Below are 25,862 nucleotides of genomic sequence, written 5' to 3'. Positions count from 1 at the left end.
TAGCAAAGTGGTAAGTGCCCATGTCACTGGCACTGCTGCCATTGTGGGGTGTGTGTTATTGGGCAAGACATTTAACAGCAGTTGTTCCGACCCGAATTATCAGTCATACATAAAAAAAATCCCTCTCTAAAAAAAAAAAATCACCTACTTAGTAGCATACTAGTAACTCGTAAGCTGGCACAAGGTGTGTGGACACCAGTGTTATAATGACTGTCCTTTTCCAGCCACGCGAGGATAAAGTAAATTACATTCATATATCATGTACTCGCAAGCTTTTCTTACCTTTGATTCTGATGATCTGTAACAATATTAAATTCAAATTATTTACAAATTAAATTTATGGCTGCATGCAAAGTACGGAGTATCTTTATGAATATATTATTAGTATCAAAATCAACTATCAACAATCAACATCACAATCAAATTTATTACTAAATGCATCCATAAAATTAAAATGGCAACTGGTTTAATATTGTCTAATTTTTCTAGTTAAAAAATACACATCACTGTGTCTAACACAGTATGTGTCTATCTGCCCCAAGCAGCCAATTATTTGAGACTTACAAAATTTAAATCAATTGTTAGTTACTGGGCTTTTCTAAACTACTCAGATAATTGCATACAGACTTAAACTACATTAATTTAGTTTGGTTTTTAATATTTTAGTGAACTTACGTTGCATTTGATGAAATAAGTGGAACAGTGGTTAACAGTTTATGAATATCTGAAGCAACATCTTTCTGCTGTTGGTTTATTTGCTCTTGGTAATGACTAAGCAGTGTTTGGCACTCTCGATATTGCTTCAGAACCATCATCTGCTCATTCTCAATTTGTTTCTTGTCTTCTTTTAATTCTTTTAACTAAAAAAGAATTTTTACTTTGCGACACACAATTGACAAAAAATACGGGTAGAATAAAACAGCTTTGGAAATGATTAAAATATTTGGTATGTGTTGTGTCAAATTTAAAAGTAACTTAGTTTAGTAAAACATATCAAAAGATCGAAATGTGCCTGAACATTTGGAAACTTATGTGCCATGTAAGTCTCTATCATAGTAATGTTTCCCAAAACACATCTCAAAATACCTGTTGATGAAACCGTTTTCTTTCCTCTCCAAGTTTTGTTTCACTTTCTTGTTTTTCCTCGGATGCTTTAGCAAGTTCTTTCACAAGGTTTGCGATTCTCTCTTTGTCTTCTGGACATAAATCTCTCAGTGATGCCAGCTTTGAAGAAGATGAAATTTCATCATCTGTATTAACTGAGGATAATTAATATTGAAAATTAGAACCAAACTCAAGTTTTGTAAAGATTAAAGAAAGACTAGTTTTATTTTATACATACCTTTTGCTTCAATTGCTTTGCCTTTTATTTTTGACGAGCAACATACTTTAGAATCGAAATTAGGTCTTACAGCATGCTAAAAATAAATTGTTTAGAATATGTAAGTCCACACATTTCAGTGTTACATGATGAACAGTAGGTATATACAGTGGTGCAGTCCGAAAAGGATAAAGAAGGGGTTTTAAAAAAAGAAAACTGTGTTCCATTGGCAGATTTACTCCGCAGGCACAGTTTGTTTGTTCAGTTTAAAACGTTATTTAGTTGAAATGCCAGTGAAAATCCACGCACAAAAGTTAAAAAGATCCCTCCTTGTAATAATAACAGTCTTATTAATTTACCTGACATAGGCAGTATGTGTAGGCAGATAGGCTATACATTAAATTTTCACCAAGTCATATACCACATTTTAAAATACAAACACTAAACTAATGCAGAAAGTTCTATTTGACCTTTTTTGTCTCCTTTTTTATCTCCTTTTTTAAAGATGAAACTGTTTTTTTTCGTGGCTCTGGTTTAATGTTTCCGCTTCTGTTTCGAAGATCTACACCAGGAACAAACGATAATTTGTCGGCATTTTCTTCTGTTGCACTTGACCAATAAATATCTGGTTCCACAGTCATGCTTTTCCTATGTAACAATATGTTTCCTGTAACAAATTATTAGCAAAACGTACATTGTTCATCTATTAAACTAGCCTATAGCCATAACACCAGAAAACTACCACTAAAATCCTGGCAGAATTCTGCTGAAGCAGTAAACCGTCATTTTGACCAAAATCAAATTTTTACAAAAACAGTGTTGCCGAAAAAATAACAATAAAAACGCAGGGTAGAAAATACCGGAAATGTGTTAATGTTTAAATTTAGATGATCCCGCTAAGAAATCTGTAACTTTTAAATGCAAAAGGACAACGGATTCTAGTAGAGTGAATGTATCTCTCTGATTTAAAAAAATAAAATCGCGCCCCCATCGTAACGATTTTTTTTAAATCGAGTTAACACTATTACCGAAAACCGCAATTTTTACCCCAAAAAGTGCTCATATTCAAATCGTCCTGCTAGGAAATCTGTAACTTTTAAATGCAAAACGACAACGGATCTTGGTAAAGTGAACGTATCTCTTTGATTTAAAAAAATAAAATCGCGCCCCCATCGTAACGATTTTTTTTAAATCGAGTCAACATTATTACCGAAAACCGCGAATTTTACCCCAAAAAGTGCTCATATTCAAATCGTCCTGCTAGGAAATCTGTAACTTTTAAATGCAACAGGACAACGGATTCTAGTAGAGTGAATGTATCTCTCTGATTTAAAAAAATAAAATCGCGCCCCCATCGTAACGATTTTTTTTAAATCGAGTCAACATTATAACCGAAAACCGCGAATTTTAACCCAAAAAGTGGTCATGTTCAAATCGTCCTGCTAGGAATTCTGTAACTTTTAAATGCAAAAGGACAACGGATCTTGGTAAAGTGAATGTATCTCTTTGATTTAAAAAAATAAAATCGCGCCCCCATCGTAACGATTTTTTTTAAATCGAGTCGACATTATTACCGAAAACCGCGAATTTTAACCCAAAAAGTGGTCATGTTCAAACCGTCCTGCTAGGAATTCTGTAACTTTTAAATGCAAAAGGACAACGGATCTTGGTTAAGTGAATGTATCTCTTTGATTTAAAAAAATAAAATCGCGCCCCCATCGTAACGATTTTTTTTAAATCGAGTCAACATTATTACCGAAAACCGCAAATTTTACCCCAAAAAGTGCTCATATTCAAATCGTCCTGCTAGGAAATCTGTAACTTTTAAATGCAAAACGACAACGGATCTTGGTAAAGTGAATGTATCTATTTGATTTAAAAAAATAAAATCGCGCCCCCATCGTAACGATTTTTTTTAAATCGAGTCGACATTATTACCGAAAACCGCGAATTTTAACCCAAAAAGTGGTCATGTTCAAACCGTCCTGCTAGGAATTCTGTAACTTTTAAATGCAAAAGGACAACGGATCTTGGTAAAGTGAATGTATCTCTTTGATTTAAAAAAATAAAATTGCGCCCCCGTCGTAACGATTTTTTTTAAATCGAGTCAACATTATTACCGAAAACCGCAAATTTTACCCCAAAAAGTGCTCATATTCAAATCGTCCTGCTAGGAAATCTGTAACTTTTAAATGCAAAACGACAACGGATCTTGGTAAAGTGAATGTATCTCTTTGATTTAAAAAAATAAAATCGCGCCCCCATCGTAACGATTTTCTTTAAATCGAGTCAACATTATTACCGAAAACCGCGAATTTTACCCCAAAAAGTGCTCATATTCAAATCGTCCTGCTAGGAAATCTGTAACTTTTAAATGCAACGGGACAACGGATTCTAGTAGAGTGAATGTATCTCTCTGATTTAAAAAAATAAAATCGCGCCCCCATCGTAACGATTTTTTTTAAATCGAGTCAACATTATTACCGAAAACCGCGAATTTTAACCCAAAAAGTGGTCATGTTCAAACCGTCCTGCTAGGAATTCTGTAACTTTTAAATGCAAAAGGACAACGGATCTTGGTAAAGTGAATGTATCTCTTTGATTTAAAAAAATAAAATCGCGCCCCCATCGTAACGATTTTTTTAAATCGAGTCAACATTATTACCGAAAACCGCGAATTTTAACCCCAAAAGTGGTCATGTTCAAACCGTCCTGCTAGGAATTCTGTAACTTTTAAATGCAAAAGGACAACGGATTCTAGTAGAGTGAATGTATCTCTCTGATTTAAAAAATAAAATCGCGCCCCCATCGTAACGATTTTTTTTAAATCGAGTTAACACTATTACCGAAAACCGCAATTTTTACCCCAAAAAGTGCTCATATTCAAATCGTCCTGCTAGGAAATCTGTAACTTTTAAATGCAAAACGACAACGGATCTTGGTAAAGTGAATGTATCTCTTTGATTTAAAAAAATAAAATCGCGCCCCCATCGTAACGATTTTTTTTAAATCGAGTCAACATTATTACCGAAAACCGCGAATTTTACCCCAAAAAGTGCTCATATTCAAATCGTCCTGCTAGGAAATCTGTAACTTTTAAATGCAACAGGACAACGGATTCTAGTAAAGTGAATGTATCTCTCTGATTTAAAAAAATAAAATCGCGCCCCCATCGTAACGATTTTTTTTAAATCGAGTCAACATTATTACCGAAAACCGCGAATTTTAACCCAAAAAGATGTCATGTTCAAACCGTCCTGCTAGGAATTCTGTAACTTTTAAATGCAAAAGGACAACGGATCTTGGTAAAGTGAATGTATCTCTTTGATTTAAAAAAATAAAATCGCGCCCCCATCGTAACGATTTTTTTTAAATCGAGTCGACATAATTACCGAAAACCGCGAATTTTAACCCAAAAAGTGGTCATGTTCAAACCGTCCTGCTAGGAATTCTGTAACTTTTAAATGCAAAAGGACAACGGATCTTGGTAAAGTGAATGTATCTCTTTGATTTAAAAAAATAAAATCGCGCCCCCATCGTAACGATTTTTTTTAAATCGAGTCAACATTATTACCGAAAACCGCGAATTTTACCCCAAAAAGTGCTCATATTCAAATCGTCCTGCTAGGAAATCTGTAACTTTTAAATGCAAAAGGACAACGGAGCTTGGTAAAGTGAATGTATCTCTTTGATTTAAAAAAATAAAATCGCGCCCCCATCGTAACGATTTTTTTTAAATCGAGTCAACATTATTACCGAAAACCGCGAATTTTAACCCAAAAAGTGGTCATGTTCAAACCGTCCTGCTAGGAATTCTGTAACTTTTAAATGCAAAAGGACAACGGATTCTAGTAGAGTGAATGTATCTCTCTGATTTAAAAAAATAAAATCGCGCCCCCATCGTAACGATTTTTTTTAAATCGAGTTAACACTATTACCGAAAACCGCAATTTTTACCCCAAAAAGTGCTCATATTCAAATCGTCCTGCTAGGAAATCTGTAACTTTTAAATGCAAAACGACAACGGATCTTGGTAAAGTGAATGTATCTCTTTGATTTAAAAAAATAAAATCGCGCCCCCATCGTAACGATTTTTTTTAAATCGAGTCAACATTATTACCGAAAACCGCGAATTTTACCCCAAAAAGTGCTCATATTCAAATCGTCCTGCTAGGAAATCTGTAACTTTTAAATGCAACAGGACAACGGATTCTAGTAAAGTGAATGTATCTCTCTGATTTAAAAAAATAAAATCGCGCCCCCATCGTAACGATTTTTTTTAAATCGAGTCAACATTATTACCGAAAACCGCGAATTTTAACCCAAAAAGATGTCATGTTCAAACCGTCCTGCTAGGAATTCTGTAACTTTTAAATGCAAAAGGACAACGGATCTTGGTAAAGTGAATGTATCTCTTTGATTTAAAAAAATAAAATCGCGCCCCCATCGTAACGATTTTTTTTAAATCGAGTCGACATTATTACCGAAAACCGCGAATTTTAACCCAAAAAGTGGTCATGTTCAAACCGTCCTGCTAGGAATTCTGTAACTTTTAAATGCAAAAGGACAACGGATCTTGGTAAAGTGAATGTATCTCTTTGATTTAAAAAAATAAAATCGCGCCCCCATCGTAACGATTTTTTTTAAATCGAGTCAACATTATTACCGAAAACCGCGAATTTTACCCCAAAAAGTGCTCATATTCAAATCGTCCTGCTAGGAAATCTGTAACTTTTAAATGCAAAAGGACAACGGATCTTGGTAAAGTGAACGTATCTCTTTGATTTAAAAAAATAAAATCGCGCCCCCATCGTAACGATTTTTTTTAAATCGAGTCAACATTATTACCGAAAACCGCGAATTTTACCCCAAAAAGTGCTCATATTCAAATCGTCCTGCTAGGAAATCTGTAACTTTTAAATGCAACAGGACAACGGATTCTAGTAGAGTGAATGTATCTCTCTGATTTAAAAAAATAAAATCGCGCCCCCATCGTAACGATTTTTTTTAAATCGAGTCAACATTATAACCGAAAACCGCGAATTTTAACCCAAAAAGTGGTCATGTTCAAATCGTCCTGCTAGGAATTCTGTAACTTTTAAATGCAAAAGGACAACGGATCTTGGTAAAGTGAATGTATCTCTTTGATTTAAAAAAATAAAATCGCGCCCCCATCGTAACGATTTTTTTTAAATCGAGTCGACATTATTACCGAAAACCGCGAATTTTAACCCAAAAAGTGGTCATGTTCAAACCGTCCTGCTAGGAATTCTGTAACTTTTAAATGCAAAAGGACAACGGATCTTGGTTAAGTGAATGTATCTCTTTGATTTAAAAAAATAAAATCGCGCCCCCATCGTAACGATTTTTTTTAAATCGAGTCAACATTATTACCGAAAACCGCAAATTTTACCCCAAAAAGTGCTCATATTCAAATCGTCCTGCTAGGAAATCTGTAACTTTTAAATGCAAAACGACAACGGATCTTGGTAAAGTGAATGTATCTATTTGATTTAAAAAAATAAAATCGCGCCCCCATCGTAACGATTTTTTTTAAATCGAGTCGACATTATTACCGAAAACCGCGAATTTTAACCCAAAAAGTGGTCATGTTCAAACCGTCCTGCTAGGAATTCTGTAACTTTTAAATGCAAAAGGACAACGGATCTTGGTAAAGTGAATGTATCTCTTTGATTTAAAAAAATAAAATTGCGCCCCCGTCGTAACGATTTTTTTTAAATCGAGTCAACATTATTACCGAAAACCGCAAATTTTACCCCAAAAAGTGCTCATATTCAAATCGTCCTGCTAGGAAATCTGTAACTTTTAAATGCAAAACGACAACGGATCTTGGTAAAGTGAATGTATCTCTTTGATTTAAAAAAATAAAATCGCGCCCCCATCGTAACGATTTTTTTTAAATCGAGTCAACATTATTACCGAAAACCGCGAATTTTACCCCAAAAAGTGCTCATATTCAAATCGTCCTGCTAGGAAATCTGTAACTTTTAAATGCAACAGGACAACGGATTCTAGTAAAGTGAATGTATCTCTCTGATTTAAAAAAATAAAATCGGGCCCCCATTGTAACGATTTTTTTTAAATCGAGTCAACATTATTACCGAAAACCGCGAATTTTAACCCAAAAAGATGTCATGTTCAAACCGTCCTGCTAGGAATTCTGTAACTTTTAAATGCAAAAGGACAACGGATCTTGGTAAAGTGAATGTATCTCTTTGATTTAAAAAAATAAAATCGCGCCCCCATCGTAACGATTTTTTTTAAATCGAGTCGACATTATTACCGAAAACCGCGAATTTTAACCCAAAAAGTGGTCATGTTCAAACCGTCCTGCTAGGAATTCTGTAACTTTTAAATGCAAAAGGACAACGGATCTTGGTAAAGTGAATGTATCTCTTTGATTTAAAAAAATAAAATCGCGCCCCCATCGTAACGATTTTTTTTAAATCGAGTCAACATTATTACCGAAAACCGCGAATTTTACCCCAAAAAGTGCTCATATTCAAATCGTCCTGCTAGGAAATCTGTAACTTTTAAATGCAAAAGGACAACGGAGCTTGGTAAAGTGAATGTATCTCTTTGATTTAAAAAAATAAAATCGCGCCCCCATCGTAACGATTTTTTTTTAAATCGAGTCGACATTATTACCGAAAACCGCGAATTTTAACCCAAAAAGTGGTCATGTTCAAACCGTCCTGCTAGGAATTCTGTAACTTTTAAATGCAAAAGGACAACGGATCTTGGTAAAGTGAATGTATCTCTTTGATTTAAAAAAATAAAATCGCGCCCCCATCGTAACGATTTTTTTTAAATCGAGTCAACATTATTACCGAAAACCGCGAATTTTACCCCAAAAAGTGCTCATATTCAAATCGTCCTGCTAGGAAATCTGTAACTTTTAAATGCAAAAGGACAACGGATCTTGGTAAAGTGAATGTATCTCTTTGATTTAAAAAAATAAAATCGCGCCCCCATCGTAACGATTTTTTTTAAATCGAGTCGACATTATTACCGAAAACCGCGAATTTTAACCCAAAAAGTGGTCATGTTCAAACCGTCCTGCTAGGAATTCTGTAACTTTTAAATGCAAAAGGACAACGGATCTTGGTAAAGTGAATGTATCTCTTTGATTTAAAAAAATAAAATCGCGCCCCCATCGTAACGATTTTTTTTAAATCGAGTCGACATTATTACCGAAAACCGCGAATTTTAACCCAAAAAGTGGTCATGTTCAAACCGTCCTGCTAGGAATTCTGTAACTTTTAAATGCAAAAGGACAACGGATCTTGGTAAAGTGAATGTATCTCTTTGATTTAAAAAAATAAAATCGCGCCCCCATCGTAACGATTTTTTTTAAATCGAGTCAACATTATTACCGAAAACCGCGAATTTTACCCCAAAAAGTGCTCATATTCAAATCGTCCTGCTAGGAAATCTGTAACTTTTAAATGCAAAAGGACAACGGATCTTGGTAAAGTGAACGTATCTCTTTGATTTAAAAAAATAAAATCGCGCCCCCATCGTAACGATTTTTTTTAAATCGAGTCAACATTATTACCGAAAACCGCGAATTTTACCCCAAAAAGTGCTCATATTCAAATCGTCCTGCTAGGAAATCTGTAACTTTTAAATGCAACAGGACAACGGATTCTAGTAGAGTGAATGTATCTCTCTGATTTAAAAAAATAAAATCGCGCCCCCATCGTAACGATTTTTTTTAAATCGAGTCAACATTATAACCGAAAACCGCGAATTTTAACCCAAAAAGTGGTCATGTTCAAATCGTCCTGCTAGGAATTCTGTAACTTTTAAATGCAAAAGGACAACGGATCTTGGTAAAGTGAATGTATCTCTTTGATTTAAAAAAATAAAATCGCGCCCCCATCGTAACGATTTTTTTTAAATCGAGTCGACATTATTACCGAAAACCGCGAATTTTAACCCAAAAAGTGGTCATGTTCAAACCGTCCTGCTAGGAATTCTGTAACTTTTAAATGCAAAAGGACAACGGATCTTGGTTAAGTGAATGTATCTCTTTGATTTAAAAAAATAAAATCGCGCCCCCATCGTAACGATTTTTTTTAAATCGAGTCAACATTATTACCGAAAACCGCAAATTTTACCCCAAAAAGTGCTCATATTCAAATCGTCCTGCTAGGAAATCTGTAACTTTTAAATGCAAAACGACAACGGATCTTGGTAAAGTGAATGTATCTATTTGATTTAAAAAAATAAAATCGCGCCCCCATCGTAACGATTTTTTTTAAATCGAGTCGACATTATTACCGAAAACCGCGAATTTTAACCCAAAAAGTGGTCATGTTCAAACCGTCCTGCTAGGAATTCTGTAACTTTTAAATGCAAAAGGACAACGGATCTTGGTAAAGTGAATGTATCTCTTTGATTTAAAAAAATAAAATTGCGCCCCCGTCGTAACGATTTTTTTTAAATCGAGTCAACATTATTACCGAAAACCGCAAATTTTACCCCAAAAAGTGCTCATATTCAAATCGTCCTGCTAGGAAATCTGTAACTTTTAAATGCAAAACGACAACGGATCTTGGTAAAGTGAATGTATCTCTTTGATTTAAAAAAATAAAATCGCGCCCCCATCGTAACGATTTTTTTTAAATCGAGTCAACATTATTACCGAAAACCGCGAATTTTACCCCAAAAAGTGCTCATATTCAAATCGTCCTGCTAGGAAATCTGTAACTTTTAAATGCAACAGGACAACGGATTCTAGTAAAGTGAATGTATCTCTCTGATTTAAAAAAATAAAATCGGGCCCCCATTGTAACGATTTTTTTTAAATCGAGTCAACATTATTACCGAAAACCGCGAATTTTAACCCAAAAAGATGTCATGTTCAAACCGTCCTGCTAGGAATTCTGTAACTTTTAAATGCAAAAGGACAACGGATCTTGGTAAAGTGAATGTATCTCTTTGATTTAAAAAAATAAAATCGCGCCCCCATCGTAACGATTTTTTTTAAATCGAGTCGACATTATTACCGAAAACCGCGAATTTTAACCCAAAAAGTGGTCATGTTCAAACCGTCCTGCTAGGAATTCTGTAACTTTTAAATGCAAAAGGACAACGGATCTTGGTAAAGTGAATGTATCTCTTTGATTTAAAAAAATAAAATCGCGCCCCCATCGTAACGATTTTTTTTAAATCGAGTCAACATTATTACCGAAAACCGCGAATTTTACCCCAAAAAGTGCTCATATTCAAATCGTCCTGCTAGGAAATCTGTAACTTTTAAATGCAAAAGGACAACGGAGCTTGGTAAAGTGAATGTATCTCTTTGATTTAAAAAAATAAAATCGCGCCCCCATCGTAACGATTTTTTTTAAATCGAGTCGACATTATTACCGAAAACCGCGAATTTTAACCCAAAAAGTGGTCATGTTCAAACCGTCCTGCTAGGAATTCTGTAACTTTTAAATGCAAAAGGACAACGGATCTTGGTAAAGTGAATGTATCTCTTTGATTTAAAAAAATAAAATCGCGCCCCCATCGTAACGATTTTTTTTAAATCGAGTCAACATTATTACCGAAAACCGCGAATTTTACCCCAAAAAGTGCTCATATTCAAATCGTCCTGCTAGGAAATCTGTAACTTTTAAATGCAAAAGGACAACGGATCTTGGTAAAGTGAATGTATCTCTTTGATTTAAAAAAATAAAATCGCGCCCCCATCGTAACGATTTTTTTTAAATCGAGTCGACATTATTACCGAAAACCGCGAATTTTAACCCAAAAAGTGGTCATGTTCAAACCGTCCTGCTAGGAATTCTGTAACTTTTAAATGCAAAAGGACAACGGATCTTGGTAAAGTGAATGTATCTCTTTGATTTAAAAAAATAAAATCGCGCCCCCATCGTAACGATTTTTTTTAAATCGAGTCAACATTATTACCGAAAACCGCGAATTTTACCCCAAAAAGTGCTCATATTCAAATCGTCCTGCTAGGAAATCTGTAACTTTTAAATGCAAAAGGACAACGGAGCTTGGTAAAGTGAATGTATCTCTTTGATTTAAAAAAATAAAATCGCGCCCCCATCGTAACGATTTTTTTTAAATCGAGTCGACATTATTACCGAAAACCGCGAATTTTAACCCAAAAAGTGGTCATGTTCAAACCGTCCTGCTAGGAATTCTGTAACTTTTAAATGCAAAAGGACAACGGATCTTGGTAAAGTGAATGTATCTCTTTGATTTAAAAAAATAAAATCGCGCCCCCATCGTAACGATTTTTTTTAAATCGAGTCAACATTATTACCGAAAACCGCGAATTTTACCCCAAAAAGTGCTCATATTCAAATCGTCCTGCTAGGAAATCTGTAACTTTTAAATGCAAAAGGACAACGGATCTTGGTAAAGTGAATGTATCTCTTTGATTTAAAAAAATAAAATCGCGCCCCCATCGTAACGATTTTTTTTAAATCGAGTCAACATTATTACCGAAAACCGCGAATTTTAACCCAAAAAGTGGTCATGTTCAAACCGTCCTGCTAGGAATTCTGTAACTTTTAAATGCAAAAGGACAACGGATTCTAGTAGAGTGAATGTATCTCTCTGATTTAAAAAAATAAAATCGCGCCCCCATCGTAACGATTTTTTTTAAATCGAGTTAACACTATTACCGAAAACCGCAATTTTTACCCCAAAAAGTGCTCATATTCAAATGTCGACTCGATTTAAAAAAAATCGTTACGATGGGGGCGCGATTTTATTTTTTTAAATCAGAGAGATACATTCACTCTACTAGAATCCGTTGTCCCGTTGCATTTAAAAGTTACAGATTTCCTAGCAGGACGATTTGAATATGAGCACTTTTTGGGGTAAAATTCGCGGTTTTCGGTAATAATGTTGACTCGATTTAAAAAAAATCGTTACGATGGGGGCGCGATTTTATTTTTTTAAATCAAAGAGATACATTCACTTTACCAAGATCCGTTGTCGTTTTGCATTTAAAAGTTACAGATTTCCTAGCAGGACGATTTGAATATGAGCACTTTTTGGGGTAAAATTTGCGGTTTTCGGTAATAATGTTGACTCGATTTAAAAAAAATCGTTACGATGGGGGCGCAATTTTATTTTTTTAAATCAAAGAGATACATTCACTTTACCAAGATCCGTTGTCCTTTTGCATTTAAAAGTTACAGAATTCCTAGCAGGACGGTTTGAACATGACCACTTTTTGGGTTAAAATTCGCGGTTTTCGGTAATAATGTCGACTCGATTTAAAAAAATCGTTACGATGGGGGCGCGATTTTATTTTTTTAAATCAAAAAGATACATTCACTTTACCAAGATCCGTTGTCCTTTTGCATTTAAAAGTTACAGATTTCCTAGCAGGACGATTTGAACATGAGCACTTTTTGGGGTAAAATTTGCGGTTTTCGGTAATAATGTTGACTCGATTTAAAAAAAAATCGTTACGATGGGGGCGCGATTTTATTTTTTTAAATCAGAGAGATACATTTACTCTACTAGAATCCGTTGTCCTGTTGCATTTAAAAGTTACAGATTTCCTAGCAGGACGATTTAAATATGAGCACTTTTTGGGGTAAAATTTGCGGTTTTCGTTAATAATGTTGACTCGATTTAAAAAAAATCGTTACGATGGGGGCGCGATTTTATTTTTTTAAATCAAAGAGATACATTCACTTTACCAAGATCCGTTGTCGTTTTGAATTTAAAAGTTACAGATTTCCTAGCAGGACGATTTGAATATGAGCACTTTTTGGGGTAAAATTTGCGGTTTTCGGTAATAATGTTGACTCGATTTAAAAAAAATCGTTACGATGGGGGCGCGATTTTATTTTTTTAAATCAAAGAGATACATTCACTTTACCAAGATCCGTTGTCGTTTTGCATTTAAAAGTTACAGATTTCCTAGCAGGACGGTTTGAATATGAGCACTTTTTGGGGTAAAATTCGCGGTTTTCGGTAATAATGTTGACTCGATTTAAAAAAAATCGTTACGATGGGGGCGCGATTTTATTTTTTTAAATCAAAGAGATACATTCACTTTACCAAGATCCGTTGTTGTTTTGCATTTAAAAGTTACAGATTTCCTAGCAGGACGATTTGAATATGAGCACTTTTTGGGGTAAAATTTGCGGTTTTCGGTAATAATGTTGACTCGATTTAAAAAAAATCGTTACGATGGGGGCGCGATTTTATTTTTTTAAATCAAAGAGATACATTCACTTTACCAAGATCCGTTGTCGTTTTGCATTTAAAAGTTACAGATTTCCTAGCAGGATGATTTGAGTATGAGCACTTTTTGGGGTAAAATTTGCGGTTTTCGGTAATAATGTTGACTCGATTTAAAAAAATTCCTTTCACCCTTTTTACTTTACAAGAATTCGTTATATTTTTGCAAATAAAATGACGGGACATCTTTTAAAATTATAAAAATAAGTTCTTATTTATACCCTGCTCTAAATATTTTATTGACTTTGCCGGCAACACTGCGCTTTCAACGTCACTTTTCTGTTAGCGTAATTCTAGCAGAATTCTGGCAGGATTTTAGTGGTAGAAAACTTGCGGTAACTTGAAACTAACTGTAAACAAACCAGTAGAAATCAAAATTGCCGCTGGTTAAAGAGAGCATCATTGTTTAAAAATTAAATATATCGCTGCGTATAAGTTCACATAACATTATAGGAATTATAAAACACAAAAAAATATTTTACAATTTTGCGTTAGTGTACTTAATAAGAGAAGTGTTGCAAATTATTAACGGTATATAAATAAATAACAACATCACCTTTAAACATGCGCCTCTAGTGGAAATCATTTTCCATGTTGCAAGCATCAGAAACTAACTCAGCGTTTAAAAAGCAAAAGCATGAATAATAATATTAAACCTAAGTTTTTGTTTCTATTTGGTATTTTCTGCACAACATTATGTATAAATGCTGAAACCAAAACCGGTAAGTAACTTTTTCCCAAATTGAAACGGTCTAGCGCAGTGGGTATTGGATTTTGGACCTGCCACTTGACTTACCCACAGGTTATGTGTTAAAGGCTTCGCTACTAAAATTATGCGCGTGTTAAGTGTCTTTATGCAAGATACTTGACAGTAATTGCTCCAAACCAGTGGTCATTAATGTCCTGTCTAGGTTATAAACCTTACAGAAAGTAAAATAATACCCACCCATAAAGTTATACATATTATACACATGGAGCTATACAGAGAAGACGGAAAATTTTTTCCGCTAGGAGGCGATGACAAATTCGTTTCTCTATTTTATGGGGAGCAGTTAGTTTCACAGTTTATACACATTAGAGTCATAGAAATACCGAGTAGTCCAACCCATTGTTACGTAAAAGGTAAATTGAACGCCATCTTGTTTCCAAAATAACACACAGCGGTATAGGGAAAATGCATGTTTTTCGGTAAATTACAGAAAAACTTGGGCCTAAAAACAAATTTAAAGGTTGAAAAATGTAAAAAACATGTGTTATTTGTTTTCTGTGTCAAAAAAAGTCAAAAATTAGAATTAGAAGCGGTTGATTTGCGACATTTTAGTCATTTAATGCGGCTAAATTTATACATTTTTTCTAAAAAATGTTTGGTAAGGTAAATAGAAGCTGTTTTACACCTTCCCACAATAGGAAAACACAAACAAAACTTAACAAGTTCGTTTAAACCCTTTGTCAAAGTCACCACTTTTGCTCTATTTTGGACACACATAGACGGCAGTTGGACTACTCGGTGTTTATACGACTCTGATACACATAAGACATAAACCCCTAACACTAACCCCTAACACTAACCCCTCAACCCTAACCCCTCACCCCTAACCCCAAACTCGTCAAACAAAAGAAACTTGAAAAAAAATATAAAAAAAGTATTTCACTGTGCGGGACTCGAACCCGGTAAAAATGAAACAAAGAGAGCTTACGACCGCACGCAAACCACTACACCACAGACTCGACGACAATAACCACAACGAAAGAGCGTATATAACCGACCTAATGTGGGAAATATGTTCTTACTAGTGTTTTATGTATTTAGAAAGGTATTTTTATTATTTAATTAATTTGTTTTACACTTATTAACACTTTGTAGTGCTGTTTTGTTCGATTTTCCGTATTTTTTAATTTAAATAATTACCGCCTCAAGCGGAAAAAAATTTCCGTCTTCTTTGTATAGTCCCATGTATATTATACGAGGTAAGTGGAAGATTTAAGAAAAACAACACACAACGTCCTATTATGTCGGTTTTCCCACCTGAAGAGCTAATTGCAAGGTCATTCTTCATATCTTAATATTAGATATTATGTTGTTATTCATATGTTGCATTTTGTCAACAGAGGAAATCTTGTCATGGAACGATTCTAAAAAGAATGTAACAGGTTCAAACAATTTTCATATATCTCCCAACAAAAATCCAATTTATGTAAGATATAAGTTTTTTAATTGCAATGAATTTTATAAATCTAGTACAAGACTAATCTACAGTTGCTGTTTGGTTGTCTACATAAGACACCTCCAAAGTTTCTAAAGCATTTGCAGTGCCTGTTCCTTCCCAAAAGCAATGGTACGGTCGGTTTTAAATCAAGCATATGCCTTTTGTATACTATCTATACAATCAGTATAATTCTCTCTCGGTGGGCTGCAATGTGGATTATGTTTTCCCAAGTTCAGCATGTTTATCATGTTATATTTAAATATTAACAGTGCAAACATAAAGCGCAAACAAACTATTAGAAACTTTCAATAAACCTATGTTTAAATCATTGTTTTAATTTGTCATCTATTAAAAACTACTTCTTCATTGCATAAAATTATCTTTTTGTGTTTGCACTGTTATATCTGTATGTAGCATCCGGAGTTAATCTCATGGCTTACCGCTAGAAATTAACGCTGCCAATACCTGCGATTCTTGGTGTGTGTCTTACAAATGGGAATGGTATGGCAACTGTTATGTAAATTATATGGTTGTTCAGGTTCTATATGCGCACATTGTATATGGTGTGTCTAATTAGCTTCAGTCAATCATCTATAGAGAAGTCATTGTTACAGCATTTAATCAGTTATGTCGATATACTATATTCTTTGCGCTGCTTCGAAAGCCCAAGTTCCTATATCATTGTCAAGTAGTACAGTTGGCTTAATATCTGAGAAATACTATCAAATATGTTAATTTTATAAATGATAAAATGATTTTATAAATAAGAGCAAAATTAAAAAACCATGTCGGTTTTTATTAATACTCCAATTGTTCTCCCATTCAGATGTTTGGTTGTCTCCACATAAAAGTATCATCAAAAACTGGAGATTTTGATTTTGGTTTAAGTTCCAGCAGAGAATCGGTTGATTCGTCATGGTATACATGGATAATGGTGGGCTTCTTAGGATTTATTTTTGTGCAACTCGTTTGCTTTGTGTATTTTATTTTATCCTATTAGACTATGTTTTAAGATACAATAGAAAAATTCAAGTTCTGATCAGTCTCATTAATTGAATAACAACAGTGATGGCCAAATCCAGTCTACTATGTTGTTCATTGTGTGCATACAATCTAATCAACAGTACACATACACGTACGGACTCTCGCCTTTTTCTAACGATGCAATCTGTTCACCGCGTTACGCTTCGTCAGATATCGGTCACGCTTGGTTAGCGATTGTTATTAGTACTTCTGCACTGTGGAGAAATACGACGCTATCGTGGGGTATCTGTATTACATGCAATATTGCTATGTTGATGCACTCTGGTGGATCAATAAGTTAATGTAATGTTACTGACTTACTCGTAAATGAGTCCGTTATAGTTTTGAACTACTTTATCTTTTGAGAATATAGTTTTTTACCGTTAAAGTTCAATCACCTATTTGCGCATCCTACGTGTTACAGCTTACAGGGAGGGCAAGACTGAATACTTGAACAGTGTTATAAAGTAACTATGTACTCTACAGCTAGTTGTATTATATAATATAAAAAGTTCTATATACTGTCTGCTGAATTATTATAACATGACTTCATGGATGTGCTGTATTCCTGGGTGCACAAGTGAAAAACCTTCAATGTCACTGTACAAGGTACCCAATAAAAAGTTTTGCAGCGGGGAAAAACATATTTGGGCCGATAAACTTGAACGAATTGTTAGAGGATGTCGAGATGATAAAAAAAAGCTTAATCAATTATACCAATCAGACTTGGTCAAAATTTGTGGTATTCATTTTGACGAACAAGACTTTATACTTGCACGTAAGTTTTGCATTTTATTTCAAATTTTACCTTAAACCTTTTTATGGTGTTTTGTATATTTTAAACTGTAGTATATTTTCTGCTTGTCAGGTGGAGTAAAAACGCTTAAAGTTGGTGCGATTCCTAAAAAGCTTATGGCAAAAGAATCAGTTTTAACAAAAGAAGAACACAGGAGAAAAAGAACATATTCTGAAGTTGAGAGTTCACCAGTGCCAGTTTATAAAGATCTAGCAGCTTTTATGAAAGCATGTACAAAATATTTTCATTTGAAAGAAGATTGGTCTACAAAGTTTATGGAAGGGAATGGCATATTATGTCTCACAAAGCATTCTGAGTTTTACCAGCCAGAGCATGAGCTATTTATCAACAGCCAATTTGAAGTTGACTATTATTATTATGGTTGGCAGGGCAAGATTAATTTTGATGTTCAGTGTTTTACAGTTGCTGTTTTTATTGCAAATGTAACAAAAATGAAGATATGTGCTGGATTAGACATTGAATATTCAAAATATTTTAATGAAGTTGTTCTACATTCAGTGAAGTGTAAACCAACACCATTTGGTGAACACTCTCAAGAGAAGGTTTTAGCAAAAAGGTATAGTTTCAGTTTAGTAAGGATCTTTCAGGGATGTTTTATGCCTTTATCAAATATTACAACACAACAAAAAATTGCAAGGATAGATTCATTTTAGAATATAGAAAAAAGACCCATAATTTGCATTAAATTGATGTTTTTATAGGAGTACATCTTGCGTTCTATCTGTTGTTCATGGTATTGATAATCACTGCGGGAGCTGTGTTGCCATGAATGCTAAGTTAAGAAAGAAAAAACAGGACAAGGAAAGCTATGAGAATCAAACCAAGAACATACCTTTGAAAAAGATTTCAAGTTCGAATTTGTCCAATAGAATAAAATATACAATTAAAGAAAAAAATATGATGTTAGTACTGTATATATATGTATATCGATAATATCAATTATCAATGTCAAATTATTTCAGAATACAAGATCTGGAGAAAAAAGTGGCTGATTTACTTGATGAAAAATCTTTGTATGTTTCCGTCACGGAAAACGACTATAACGATATCAATGACTGTTTTAATGAAGGTAAGTTGTTGATTGATTTATTATTACACTTTTCATACTATTGTTGGTTATTTTCAGTACAAAGTCAAGGGAAAGTTGATGATTTTCATCAATTGTTTTGGTCCGAACAGAAAAAACTAAACAAGCGCGAAAATAAAGGATATCGATTCCATCCCGAGTTAATGAGGTTTATATTTATTTTTGATAAATTACAAGCCACACTTACAAGATATTCCTAATTGCTGTTTAGATATGCGTTACTTCTTTATTCGCATAGTCGGAGAAGCTACTGCCTTTTAAAAGATTCTGGTATTCTTAAGCTACCTTCAGAAAGAACCCTGAGGAAGTACAGGTGTGTTTCTAACACACTGTAGCAAACAACCACTTACAAAAGTATTTAACAGAAATAACATGAAAAATGAAAGTGGAATCAATATTGATCTTTTAAAATCTCTGCACACTCCTGGTTCGATTGAAGACCACGATCACCAAGTTTCTGTTGTTTTTGATGAAATGTCCATTAAAGGTAACAAAGATTGAAGTTGGTTTGTGCAGTACTGACATTAGTGCTATATATACCGGTATGTAAATAAAAAAAAGAATTTGGAATATTATTACCTACAGCTATAAACAATTACAGCCACCCACGAGTAAATATTTTTGATGTGCTAAGCTAAAAGATGTAAATAGAAAATATTCATTTGTTGTAGAAGAACTGGTCTTCCAGGCAAACTCTAAGAAGTTCATTGGTTTCGTTGATGGTATTGCTGTTGGAGAAAACATTAACCAGAGCAACAGTCTAGCCACACATGTTTTGGGTATTTATGTTAAAGGTTGGCAGTCTTTGAATTGACAAAAAATAATGTATAATAATACTAGTAATTTCTACCCAGGAATTACAAATAATGAAATTTCACATCTTGTTGGTCATTATGGTACAGATGGTCTAAATGCAAATATGCTTGCTGCTATTGTGTTAAATGTCATGGATCTTCTACACAGACTGTCAAATCTTTGGCCAATGGTGCTGATAGGTATGGATTTCTTTTACATGCTGTCTATATTAGAGTAAATCGGGATGTATAATAATAATGAATAAACGGTTGTAGTCCTAACTCAGCATTATTTTTTTGAGAGGCGTGTAAAGCTAACTATTGAATCATAAATTTCAGGTGATGGCTGTCATGTGAATCGATCTATGTTTTTGATTATTTCTGTTTCTGATGGTAGTCAAGATTTTAGAACAGTTCATCCAATGGACCCAAAAAGGTATGATAAGCTTTTATGTTGTATTTTTATTTAGGTGTTTGTATTTTTACATTTTCAGGTACTTGTACATGGTGAGCGACCCCAGTCATTTGATTAAAACAACACGCAACAATATTTTGGGAAGCAAGGCAGTAACTTTAGCGCCGAGGTATTTGTGGAACAAGGGGGACATGACGTGGGATATTGTTAAAAACGTTTATCATGATGAATGCGACTCATCCAGTGAAAATCTCACAAAACTGCACAAGATAACGTTTCGTCACATCTATCCAAATAGTTTTGATAAAATGAAAGTAAGCCTTGCTGCTCAAGTCCTGTCTCGCACGGTGGGTAACTGCCTCAAAGAACACCAGCATCCTGTTATGAGTGAGTTTTTTCTGCTGATGGACAAATTTTTTGATATATGCAATAGCACAATTGGTCATAGAAATCCTAACATGGCACCATTTAAATCCTCTGTTGATGCCAGGCTTACATGGTTGGAAAATTCTTTTATTGCTTATTTTGACAATTGGGAGCAGAATATTGAAGACCGGGTGAAAAGAAATGGTGACAAATTTAGCAAACCTGAAAAAAAGAAAATGATTTTGTCAAGCGAAACTCTGGCGGGTTTAAAATTCACTGCCCGCTCGATTATTGGGATAGTAAGAGAATTGCTTGAAAGAGGAGCTAAATATGTGATCGTAAAACGAATTTCTCAAGATGTTTTAGAAGGCTTTTTTGGAAAAATAAGATCGCATGGACCCAACCGTAATCCAAACAGAGTTCAGTTTGCAGAAAGAGCAAATGCAGCAAATGTAATTAAATCTATTAAGCTGTCTTCCGGTTTCAATGTTAAATCATAAGTGGTATTGTTATAAAACTGTTAAAATAGGTAATGTAATATTTTGATTTATAGTGGTATGTCTTGGCTTACAATCATTACATTGAACATCCACCTTTTTTTACTTTGAACTTTGTAATAAATCATCTCGAAATGATGTCCGTTGTCCTTTGCCACTACTTTGCTTCTTGCTTGCAGTAAACAAATTTGTAAAGTGCTTTGCGAATGCATGGCCTCTAAATCGAACATACTTTTGAAGCATGCCTTCCAATAGTTTTATTTGAACCTCATATTCTTGGACTTCGTGCAGTTGTTCTATTTTTGTTTCAACCTGTTCAATCCCAATTTCCTCCAAAAGTTGTGAAGTTACTAGCTCAGCATCCAGTTCAGTTTTGGTAAGAGACAGCAATTGTTTTACTTTTTTTTCCATTTCAACAAAAAAGAATACACCAATTTCATTTAAATGCCAAAGATGATCGGTGCTTGGCTCTTTAAGTGCGTGATAGAAAGTTTCTTTAGTGCGATGAAACAGAGTTCTTACCATTCTTCCACCCACGTAACTGGCTAATTCAACTTCAACTTTTGTTAATTCAGTTGTATTTAAAATTTGTTTGGATATTTTGCATAATCGATATTGCATTAAATGTGATAATAAATTTATCAACAAGCTTCTTAGGTCAATTGGAAGATCAGATTTTAGCAATTGAATGTAACATTTTGAAAATTGGTTGGCTGTTTTGTTCGAATTGTAGAGTAAAACAATATTCTTTACATAACTTTGGTTGAAAACTTCAATGTTGTAATTTGGAAAAACGGATTTTAATGTGTTAATTGAAATTTCTACAAACTGCATTAATTTTGCTTCAGTTAGTAGTTCAAATTGTTTTTTTGACTTCGGACTCCGCTTTTTCTTTTTTATGGTTGGTGATGTGTCCTCAAAGTCTACTATCAGCACTGTTTCCAATATCTCGTCAAGATTTTCCGCCAATTCATCCATGTTAATTATTATTATTACTCTTACTTATATAATATAGATTAAAGATACCTGTTGGTACAATATGGTGCTGAACATAAAGCTTACAACCTATTGAATTCCATTATTATTGTTATTATTATTACTGATGCTTGCAATGTTTGTCGTCGCGGCCGATACCTGATCAAGCGTGACGCGGTGAACAGATGACATTTTAGAGGCGTAAATTTATAACGGGGAATTACCACATTCCGAACGTGTATGTGTACCGTTGATCTAATACATCCCAATTTAAGTATTTGTTGTAAAAAACTTGAACTGTTTCGCTATATAAGCTACACAAATTTTTGAAATATCTATTTTAATTTAATCGCAGTCAATTGGACAAATATTCAAAACGAAAGTTTCTTCAAGTTCGGTGACTAAAGAGAATTGTGTTTCCCCGTATAATGCAATATTTCTTACAATTAAAACTCATGAACAAAATCAGACGTTTGATGTGGAAACTCACTTAAAGTGTAAGAAATTGAATTTCTGTTTGATATGTTTTTAAAATTGTCTGTGTATACTATTAGGTGCATACATCCGTATAATTTTATATTATCTTTGCACCTAAAAAAATTGTTGCAAAAAATCAGTTGCAAATACAGTCAACACCGCTAAATCGGACCACATTTTGCGGGGCGAACAAAGTTCAGGTTAATCCGACCCCTACATCACCCTTTCTCTCTAAATAGTGCACGCGTCTGCTCCCGATCGTCGATAAAGAAACACTCGCCCTTTCTCTCTTATAGTGCATACATCTGCTCGTGAATGTCTAAGGATACTGCGTAAGGCAAAAGGATGCGATGCCACGCGTTTGTGTTTCTATTGTACGATGTCAAACATAAACTCTGCAGCAAAACGCGTGTGCAAAAGGGAAAAAATGATAGCCATAAAACCTATCTTTGGTGGGAAAATGGTCTGTTTAATCGGGGAAGATTGTACATAAAATAGATTTAGATTCAAGACCAGAGAAAAGATGTAGGATTAAGCGGGTGGTCCAATTTTGACTGTACCACCTTACAGATAAACCAGGTTCAGATGTTTACTCCTGTCCAAAGGTAGTAAACCTTATAGCTATAAGTCATAGAAGCCAAGTTTTGCTTCATTCATGGGGTGGCCGGCTATCATGTGAGCAGCGCCTTGTGCAACACGCAAGGTATTGTTTAGTGCGCAAACAAGCAATGTAATATTAATTGGGTTGCATTAGCAGATTGTTTATTACTTTACAACACAGTAGCAATTGACACGTGGGTTTTTATCGCCATGTTACCTATTAATTAATACGACTTAGTACCAATTGATGCGTTAATTATATGAATCATAATAGCGATTAATGCCTTTATTGTTTTATTAATGACATCATAGGTGCTCGGGTTCGTGCCCAGCTTGACGTATCACTTTCCAGTCACAAAACATTGTTTGTTTTTTCATTTTTGTTAAAATTTACTTTTTTTATTTTTTTTATAATTTTGTTTTAATTGAGGGTGGCCATATCACCTCAACACCCCATAAGTAGGGGCCTATGCTATAAGTTTCCCACTACCTTTGGGCTCTGGTCTAACTGCTAAAATTGTTCAGATATTGACATGACTTGTTGTGTGTTGTTTATTATTGGCATCACAATGTTCTACATGGCGTCTGCTATGGCAAGTTCTGTTGTTTTCTACTACACTACTGGAGTAAGCATTGGTGTCATTGGATCTCTTATTGTTCTTGTGTTTATTATCAGCAGATACTTACCCAAGGTAATTACAGATTTTATTATTCTACAAATTCACATGCAGATAAAATCTTCTTTAAACGCAAAATAAGGAAACCCTGAAGCTTTTGTCGATAACTTAACTCTGAGATAAAATTTTTTCAAATATATGCTACTATAGCTCAATAAAGCAGCTTTTCTTTATGGAAGTTTTAGCTTTAAACTGAATTTCAAGTCTGTTTGGCAACAGATACTAATTTATGATATTGGCAAGTCCAACTTATTTCGAATCATTTTTTCACATTTATTTTGCAGAAACCAGCAGCATACGGGACACTTATTTTTGGATGGTCTTTCTGTGCTTGGATATTTACAAAGATACAAAACAATTTATACGACCTAATTAAAGACCATTATCTATTTTGTCTTGGTTATGTGTTTATATCAGGTAAGGTTTCTAAAATTTTGGTCAGCAAATTATGTATGTTGACCATGTACTACTGTCTTCTTAAATACATAGTTGTATTGTATTTGACCGTGTAGACAATTACCAGCATATAGGCATAAATATATTAACGTTTAGATTTCATCAGGTTTTATAAGTTTTGCTGCATGTTATAAACATGGTGCTATTATTGATCGGCGCTCTCAGGATTTAATCCAATGGTTCATACAATGTGTAGCGTTGTTACTGATATACAACGCGAGTCAACTTCACAAAGTCTCGCTGTCAATCATCACAATTATAATGATTACTGAAGCGTGGAGAGTACTTGGTGCAAAGCATGTTTGGTTGCAATTTGTTAAAAATCTTAAAAGAATAAAATTACTGTGAGTAGATTACTGTTTAAAAACTGTATTTATGGTTTGTTATTAAATCGATAATTAAAAGTTGGCCCTCATCTCAACTATTTAAGGCAATCCCAAAATATAAGAAAAAAATGTCAAAACAATTGGGATTTATTCGCCAAATAATTTTAACCATTCACCTTCGCCCTTCATGTTTTATCAACCTTAAATTTGGGAAACTTATATCATGGTTTGTAAACTTTGTAAGTATTTTTACTTGAATATTTTTTTTCCAGCAATTGGATGCTTGGTAGTTATGGTGACCCTCCTCCACCAAAACTGTTGAGCGAAGATGAATATTATATTCAGGGAAAGATAGAAACACAAAGAGCACTTGAAGAATTAAAACAATACTGCAGGAGTCCGCAGTGCTCACCATGGAAAACATTGAATAGAATTGATTCCCCAAAAAGGTTGCTGTTAACTTGCTAACTGATTAGTTATTGCTCTACATATTAATTCATTATATATGTATAATATGTAAGTATTTTTGTAAAAATGTTTGCATATAAACTAAAGATTACGTCTACCTCACACTAATAGTAAAGTTTTGTGGATTCTGATCCAATTTACGAAACTACATTTTAAAACTTTTTAATAAAATGATGTAATTTTCAATAACAATATGAGGCTTTTTTGATTCTTGACTCAGAACTAAGTCCTGGGAAATGAGAAACACTTGATTAAAACTGTGAATTCCAAATACATGCTAGTCACTGTTTCATATTATTCTACTAGCCTACCATTAGCATTGATTATGTTTGTTAGCCAATTGTTTGTTTTAGGTTTGCAAGTTTTATTGAAGGAGACAGCCACATGTTAGAGTCCGAGATGACATTGTATGAAGAGGACATGCAATTATTGATGGATGAGGAGCAAGCGCTGATTGATAATTTTATCTCAGAGGATGAAAGTGAAGATCAGATCAAGTTAAATGATGAAACAACAGAAGAGGACATGGGTTTTGCAGAAGATGTCTAATATTAAGTGACCATGATAAAATATTTATGCTGTGAGTTTTCCTAACATGTTTTCAAATTGTTTTTACATAATATTACTTTTTACTTCTGCCTGCAGTTACATTTTTCTTTAATGGTAAAACGATACAGTGCATTTGGATGGCGTGTCTCTGTGTAAGATTATAACAACATAATTAGAATCCTGACAAATATGTTGCTGAAAAAATAAGCTTTACTTATTTGGAGCCATTTATTGGCACATGGCTATGTCTTTCTGGTTTTATGTGACAAACCAATTGTTAATTGCCAAATTCTTTTAAAACAATATGAACATGGGAGCTATTCTGATAGTTGGAAAATGTGTATAAACCATAGACCAATACACTAAGTGTCACATTTATATATTTATATTGCAGACTTCTTGCATATGGCTGCCACCTACCACTACATGTTGATGTACGACATTTGACAAAAGACTTCACTACAAATTCCTTACAACATTCTGTGATGTGAAGAAGATATATTTATCTTACTGTGTCGTTTCATTGTGTTTTTTTAATAAATTAATTTCAATTTA

General features: G+C 34.0%; 3 protein-coding genes across 7 annotated transcripts in view; 1 reads left to right on the top strand and 2 right to left on the bottom strand.

Annotated features, from left to right (window-relative positions):
- The window catches only part of LOC149723491 (uncharacterized), a 17,177-nt gene extending 2,918 nt beyond the window's left edge, over positions 1-14,259 (bottom strand). Inside the window, exons 1-6 of one of the 3 annotated variants that reach the window (XM_089893591.1) lie at positions 14,130-14,259; positions 1,792-1,969; positions 1,343-1,418; positions 1,087-1,259; positions 676-860; positions 283-298 (exon numbers count right to left, since the gene is read on the bottom strand). In XM_089893591.1, the coding sequence (XP_089749717.1) occupies positions 283-298; positions 676-860; positions 1,087-1,259; positions 1,343-1,418; positions 1,792-1,962 (621 nt within the window). In that variant the 5' untranslated portion in view covers positions 1,963-1,969; positions 14,130-14,259. Of the gene's footprint in view, positions 1-282; positions 299-675; positions 861-1,086; positions 1,260-1,342; positions 1,419-1,791; positions 2,066-14,129 lie in introns of those variants that run through there. The other 2 variants (XR_016386941.1, XM_089893592.1) reach the window with 2 other exon arrangements.
- LOC149723489 (nuclear envelope integral membrane protein 1-like) lies at positions 14,160-25,862 on the top strand. 2 transcript variants are annotated; one of them, XM_089893594.1, is made up of 10 exons: positions 14,160-14,295; positions 15,683-15,768; positions 16,607-16,714; positions 22,110-22,251; positions 23,357-23,523; positions 23,793-23,925; positions 24,071-24,308; positions 24,563-24,739; positions 25,112-25,338; positions 25,702-25,862. In XM_089893594.1, the coding sequence occupies exons 1-9, from the start codon at positions 14,211-14,213 to the stop codon at positions 25,305-25,307; spliced, it is 1,332 nt and encodes a 443-aa protein (XP_089749720.1). In that variant the 5' UTR covers positions 14,160-14,210; the 3' UTR covers positions 25,308-25,338; positions 25,702-25,862. The 2 variants fall into 2 exon arrangements, with proteins under 2 accessions (XP_089749720.1, XP_089749721.1); XM_089893595.1 differs by lacking the exon at positions 14,160-14,295 and adding an exon at positions 15,831-15,909.
- LOC149723490 (uncharacterized) lies at positions 19,944-22,007 on the bottom strand. Of its 2 annotated transcripts, none has more exons than XM_089893602.1 (2): positions 20,854-22,007; positions 19,944-20,504 (listed from the first exon to the last, which is right to left on the bottom strand). In XM_089893602.1, exon 1 carries the CDS (start codon positions 21,755-21,757, stop codon positions 20,882-20,884), a length of 876 nt encoding a protein of 291 aa, XP_089749728.1. In that variant the 5' UTR covers positions 21,758-22,007; the 3' UTR covers positions 19,944-20,504; positions 20,854-20,881. The 2 variants fall into 2 exon arrangements, with proteins under 2 accessions (XP_089749728.1, XP_089749727.1); XM_089893601.1 differs by having other exon boundaries at positions 20,876-22,007.

The sequence above is a fragment of the Ciona robusta genome, unplaced genomic scaffold (genome assembly GCF_009617815.1).
Source record: "Ciona robusta unplaced genomic scaffold, ASM961781v2 AP042749.1".
NCBI classification, from domain to species: Eukaryota; Metazoa; Chordata; class Ascidiacea; order Phlebobranchia; family Cionidae; genus Ciona; species Ciona robusta.
The sequence above is the reverse complement of the archived record's forward strand: the minus strand, read 5'-3'. Positions and strand labels throughout refer to the sequence as shown.

What these genes read in the sequence shown, in the direction of transcription:
- LOC149723489 (XM_089893594.1), top strand. Translation starts at nt 14,211, where the DNA reads ATGAATAATAATATTAAACCTAAGTTTTTGTTTCTATTTGGTATTTTC. An exon ending in CATGGTATACATGGATAATG is followed by an intron (nt 16,715 to 22,109) that starts GTGGGCTTCTTA and finishes ATTTAATCGCAG; the next exon opens with TCAATTGGACAAATATTCAA. An exon ending in TCAGCAGATACTTACCCAAG is followed by an intron (nt 23,524 to 23,792) that starts GTAATTACAGAT and finishes TTTATTTTGCAG; the next exon opens with AAACCAGCAGCATACGGGAC.
- LOC149723490 (XM_089893602.1), bottom strand. Translation starts at nt 21,757, where the DNA reads ATGGATGAATTGGCGGAAAATCTTGACGAGATATTGGAAACAGTGCTG.